Genomic DNA, 6,531 nt, shown 5'->3' with positions numbered 1-6,531 from the left:
TTAATGTCATACAGGTAGACCCTGAGCATTTTTTTTTTACCCTATTTCCATACATACCAGTACTTCTTAAGGGTAGAAATGCAGTTCTTCTCAATTTAGTGACTGTGTGTTTACGTAATAATCACAATTCCAGGAGAATCAAAGTGCCATGTCCTCTACTTGCCACCCTTCTCCCAACAGGAGACTCAAGTGCAAATGGAGACAGAGAGAGCTAAGAAAGATGACTTGATGCTTCTATAAATCCCAATTTTCCAGTTCCTTTGTCATATATCGGTGACTCCTCTCCAATATGGGCAATCTCAGGGCTTGGAAAAGGTTAAAACACTCTTTCGGTGGGACACGCATGAGCCAATCTAGGCAGCCGAGCCTCTCCTTGGTAAGTTAGGCAGACACATTTTGCAAAGAAGGGCTAGGCTGTCTCTTTGAACACCTGACTGTAGGTCACGTGATTGTCTGTGGCCAGGGCGTTTTTCAGACACTGCCAGAAGTACGGATGAGCCTGTGGGTTTGTTGGCCACTCAAGGACAGAACTCCCACAGAGCCTCTTCCGGAGCTGGAGAAACTTGGACTTCTGAAGGGGCTTCTCAAGGAATATCAAGATAATTACGTCCACTTTTTCATCCATGAGCCTCTGATGGGACAAGTAAAATGCTATCTTAAAATTCTCAGTCTTTGCATACTTGTCTGTCATGACAAACACTGTCTTTTTGCTAAGCTGTATGCTCTGGGAAAGATTTTCCAGAACAGGCTGCCCTGGTAACCAGTCCCTTTCCTCGAGACATAAATTAAAACATTTCTCTTTTGGGTCTTCCAATTTGGCCACCAGCTCATCCAAAACCCACTCTGTCACTGCTGGGTCTTTAGTGTCATACACAATAAAAGCATCATAGCAAGAATTTGGTGATATCAGACGTCGATACCCCTTTATTTTGGCCTTACAGAAATGGTAACTATACCACACATCCCAGAAATAGAGATGGTTTGCTGTTGTGATCATCATCAGAAAGAGAACTGCCGATATGGAAAGTGAGAACAGGATGAAGTTAGTCAGATCTAACTCACAGGTATATAGATCCAGAGAGACTACACTCTGGCCCTTGTGTGCTCCTGGTCCCATACAAGTCACATCTGTGGCCAAGTAAGGAATCGTCACCTCTGTATGGTTAACCCACCAGACAAACCACACAGCATCACAGTTGCACAGAAACCGATTGTGATGCAAAAACAAAATGTTCAGATTGTTGAGGACGTTTTCTGGAAAACTAGTCTTTTGGATAACCTGGATTTTATTTGAGCTCAGGTCCAGATGTCGTAACTGGAAAGCATCTTGTAGAAAATACTTTGTCAGGTGCCTGATTTGATTGTTCTTAAGTATGAATTTCTTGAGGCTGTGGGAACAGTTGGATAATCTCTCAGGGACAGTCTTCAGTTGGTTGTAGCTGAGGTCCAACGTTTCTAGATTCCTCAGATACTGGAGTCTTCCCCAATTGAAAGACTTGAGCCCATTTTTGGCCAAGGAGAGAGTCTTTAGATTTGGAGGCATACCATCAAAAACTCCACTAGGTAAGAAACTCAGGGAATTTTCAGAGATGTCTAATTCCTCTAAGTTCAGCAGATTCTTAAAGAATTTTAAGTATCTGTTATCACCATCTCTCCATAAAATATCCAAATGATTTCCTCTGAATTCCAGAATTTTAAGAGATTCGCTCTCCATGGTCCTGCTGGTGGAGGTAGCGATGTCATTGTTGTTCATCATCAGTTTCTTCAGAACCTTTAGGTTCTTGGTAAAGTTTAGCATGTGAGTTATTCCTTCTGATTGAAAATAATGGCTGTTACTACTTATATCTAGGACTTCCAGGTTGCGTAGCTCCTCAAATGCTGTTGAGTAGAGTAAATCAAGCCGATTGTTAGAGAAGTCCAAATATTTCAACTCCACTAAAGGCTGAAATTCACTACCATTAAGCGTTTGGCTAATGGTATTTCCCGATAAGTTTAGGCATTTGAGGAAAGAAAGATACTGAAACTCAGAAGACTTGATGAAAAATATATTATTTCCACTTAGGTCCAAGGTCGACCCATACTTGTAACAATCTTCATTAAGAGGCAAGAGAGACGGAGGCTCTTTGGTTTTGGACCTGCAACTCCTTGCAAATTCATCATACCTGAAATAATGTAATGCTTCAAGGACCTGGGGCCCATGACCTTCTACAGAAGTTCTCATGTTAGAGCAGAAGCCATCTTCACTTGAATCTCCCGAAGGTGATATTTTATTCACTGAGAGATCTATGAATTTCAATGTTTTAAATTGTTTAAACATGCTGAGGTCAGCAATTTTTATAAAGTTAGTGCCAAGATCAAGAACTTCAAGATTGGAAAGATTATGCAATGGGGAGAGGTATGAACTTCTCAGCTCTTTAAAGACATAGCCTTTGATCCGCAAAACTTTCAAGTTCTTCAGTGAAGAAAATGCATCTGACAGATTCATAAATGCATGATAGACCTGAAGTTCATAATTGAAAGACAGATCCAATTGGACAAGGTTGTGAAGAAGATGCAAAAATTTGGCATCCCCAATTTCTCTGGCCAAGAAGTTTTGGGAAAGATCTAGTTCTTTAAGTTTGTTAACGTTTTTAAACCATCTTTGGGGCACATACTGAAGAGAGTTACTGTGTAGACGTAAAACTTGTAATTCTGTCAATGCATCAAAAGCATTTAGGTCGATCTGTAGGGGAGAATTATTTTCACAGGGTGTACAAGGAAACGGAGCATTATAACAACGAGGGCAATTTCCACTTAGGTCAAGAACTTGCAGTCGATTGAGGTTATTAAAATCATCTTCTTGGATCCTTGCAATGATGTTGTTATAAAGATAGAGTTCAGTTAAAGTAGGTGGCAAAATAGTGGGGACGGCTGAGATATTGTTATCTTTTAGGGAGAGCAATTTTAGATTTGTCATATTTAGGAAAGCATCTTTTTCAATGGAAAACGAAACATTACAAGGATTGCGATAGTAACAGTTTTGGCCCAGGTAGAGTATTTCTAGGTTGGCCAGTTCTGTTAGATTCTCTTTCATGATCGAAAAGATGCTGTTGGCCTCAAGGCTCAGCAGCTGTAAGCTGGGAGGAAGATCCTGAGGTATTTCTAGAAGCTGGTTTCCATCCAGGTAAAGAGATTTTAAATAAGTGAGTTTACTAAAGCTGCTGGGTTTAATCTGCAGCCTTCTGGTGCACACATTGTCTTTTGGCCCCGGTCGAACAGGTACACAGTTGCATCTGAAATCGATCTCTACCAGATGGTCCAGCCGGTAGAAGGACGCTGGAGAGATACCCGCTATATGGTTAATGGTGAGGGTGAGGTTGGTGGCATTGGTGGGAATACCTCCAGGAATTTCTGTCAAATGCTTGTCTGTGCAGTCCACGATCACATGGGCGTTTGGAGCATCCAGAGTGACATCACAGGGCAGAGTTTTAGGAAACCATCTAGCCCCAAGGAGTTCGGAAATTAGGATCATGTTAAAAAGGATGAGAAACTGTCTCTTCGAGGTCCACATTGGAAACACCTGAAAGTATAAGAAAGAACAAATCGCCCTTCTAAAATACACCAAGAATCAGAATTTAAAATTCCCGTTTGCTGCCTCTCTTTTGCTACATTTGAAACTAAACAGTCCGGGTTGATGGTTCTCAGCGGTCTAAACAGCACCCCGACCTCCACCCCATGACTGTAGTTGTCAATTACTGAGGTTCATAAAGAACTTAGTTACATATTTAGCTTTTAGCATCTTAGCTTTTCAGTATTATAGCTTTTAAGTTGGGAGAAGCAGCGTTTTCCTATTCACTGTTATTTAGAATGCTGCAATGGAAGAGCCGTCAATTAGCTGCCAAAGTCTGAAATTTGAGAGGGGTGTGGGGGGGTGAAGGAATGTTAAAATGCAGCTACATCTGGGAAGAAAAACTTTAGTGCAGTTAATGTTTGTTTGTTAAGCCTGCTCTGGTACACATTAGAAGAGTCCTTCACAAGACTTGAGCCTCTTAATATTCTAAGGAGGGAAACAAAGGTGATCCATTACCCCCATTTTACAGATTAAGACACAGCTCAGCGATATTAACTGATTTGTCTAAGGTCGTACAACTCCCGCCATTTTGGCACTACTATCTATAAGTCGGGCTTTCCTCTTGGACTGTTTTTGGAAATCATCTCCGAGATGATTTGGGGATGAACGTTTTCCCTACACATTGGGTTTACAGTACACAAATTTGGAAAGGGGAGGGTAGAGAGTCAGGGCACTGCCTGGGTGACCACCAATTGATCAGACAGGATACTCAGGGGAATGAAAGGGGACGGGCTGTTAATAACTTATGCCAAGACTACAGGCATAAACTAAGACTCCCTCGGGCCAACTGGGACATGTGGGAACCTACTCTTAATGGCGATTCTTGGGCATCCAGGTTTAGCATGAGAGACACTTGCACCCTGGGGAGAAAGCCCTTAAAAGGGAACATGGGACACACTTGAAGAGCTTTACTAACCATCATATTAACTCGAGCTTGCCCTGCAGAGAGGGTGGTTTAACCACAGACTTGTTCTCCAGTTTCAGGACTTCTAGCAGTATTTTCCTCCAGAACACTGGTTTTCATTTAACCAGTGTTTATCCATGGAATGATCCAGCCTGTGTCTCTACAGCAGACTTTCAGCTCCATTAATGCTTCTGTCCTCCCAATTGACTGAATCAACCAGTCATACTGATATCTAATAAACCAAGTGCCTACTTCCCTTAATTCCTCCAATAGAGGGTAAATAAGCAAAATTTCCCCTCAGCTTTCTTGTTCTCTAATGCAAGATGGTTAAGAAAGATCTCAAAGAGCTTCTTCACACATCTTTACATGCCTAAAGTGTGTTGGAATTAGAGGTACAATACTGTCTTTTTCTTTTTCTTTCACCACCCTGTCTCCTCCCCATGATTAAAACCATTCACTGTGGGCTTCCCTGGTGGCGCAGTGGTTGAGAATCTGCCTGTCAATGCAGGGGACACGGGTTCGAGCCCTGGTCTGGGAAGATCCCACATGCCGCGGAGCAACTGGGCCCGTGAGCCACAACTACTGAGCCTGCGTGTCTGGAGCCTGTGCTCCGCAACAAGAGAGGCCACGATAGTGAGAGGCCCGCGCACCGCGATGAAGAGTGGCCCCCGCTTGCCGCAACTAGAGAAAGCCCTCGCACAGAAACGAAGACCCAACACAGTCAAAAATAAATAAATAAATTTATTAAAAAAAAACAAAAAAAAACCATTCACTGAGTCCAGTTGACCTCCTTTGTTGTCCTTCTTGACGTCCTCCTTGCTTTGCCATTTTAGCTGATACAATCTCAGTTGAGATTATCCCATCCTTGGTCCGCTCCAAAGCCTCACCCTTGTCCCCAGGCTCTCACTCCTCCAATCCACCTATCCATCAAGCTTCCCAAGCAGTAATCAGATGATATTGCTCTGAAATCTTTAAATGGTTTTCTTTTTCTTCTTTCTTCTTTACCGAATGAGCCCTAACTTTTTATCATGGTGTCCAAAGTCTTCCATAATTTGGCTCCATCTCCTTGTCTAGGTTGACCTCATACAACTCCCCTACCAGCTTCTCTAATCACTAAGCCCAAGACCAGCTTGCAGTTCCCTGACCTGCAAGTCCCTCCACCTGGAGTACTCGTCCCTACCATTTCCACCCACCAGAATTCTGGTTATCTTTTAAGGCTGTACTTCTCAATCTGGAGCACTCAGATCCCTGGGAAGATATGGCAAAGGCCGGGAGTATGGGAAGCCCTCAGCTAAATAGTATATCTTCCTTGGGCATCAATCTTACTCAAAGATTTAGGAAAAGCGTCGACCACTCAGGGAAGAGGGATTAAGTCAAGATGGGGGGGAAGGGCTTTAGAAGAGGGAAAGGGGAGAAGTACAGTGAGCTATTTGTATGGTCCCTGTAACAGGATCCCAGACCCTGAACCCATCCTCAGCTATGCTTCTGTCGGAAGACATGATGGGTTCATGAATCCCACTATCAAAAGGCAATAAGTAATGCTGCTAAGAGTGATATTAAGGACCAGGGAGGTCCAGGCGGGGACCAAATGGATAAAGGACAAAGACAAATCATGAACCAGGTGCCCTCTTCCGATCCCATTCCCACGAACCCAGATGAGACCCTGGGAAAGAAGCGGAAGGACCCCTGAATTGAGTTAAAAACATGAAGTGACTGAGACAGCATTCATCAAGCTGAGTTTTCCAGGAAATGCCTAGTTCAAATATTTTTTGATTAGGGGGAAATGAAGGCTCTAAGAGAAAGGAAGCTAGTTATAGAAAAAAATAACAGTGGTGTGCTGGTAAATGTTTAACAACCAGCTTTCTCTCCTGCACCCCCAATTTCTGATTTGTTAAGTCCTGATTTGTAGCGTTCGCCAATGCCCGTAGTGTAAATAGCCCCATCATGGTCAATTTCAAGCTGCCAGTGTGATGTCCCTGAATGCAGAGTTGGAGAGAGATGTGCAGAATTGCTCTGG

At 43.0% G+C, this 6,531-nt stretch overlaps 1 protein-coding gene across 1 annotated transcript; it reads right to left on the bottom strand.

Annotated features, from left to right (window-relative positions):
- Nucleotides 1-328: 328 nt before the first annotated feature.
- TLR7 (toll like receptor 7) lies at nt 329-3,550 on the bottom strand. The gene has a single exon (XM_061179514.1). The coding sequence runs from the start codon at nt 3,548-3,550 to the stop codon at nt 410-412; it is 3,141 nt and encodes a 1,046-aa protein (XP_061035497.1). The 3' UTR covers nt 329-409.
- Between the last annotated feature and the right edge of the window lie 2,981 nt (nt 3,551-6,531).

Source organism: Eubalaena glacialis, chromosome X (assembly GCF_028564815.1).
Source record: "Eubalaena glacialis isolate mEubGla1 chromosome X, mEubGla1.1.hap2.+ XY, whole genome shotgun sequence".
Classification (NCBI taxonomy): domain Eukaryota; kingdom Metazoa; phylum Chordata; class Mammalia; order Artiodactyla; family Balaenidae; genus Eubalaena; species Eubalaena glacialis.
Note: the sequence above shows the minus strand (reverse complement) of the source record. Positions and strands in the feature narration are given on the sequence as shown.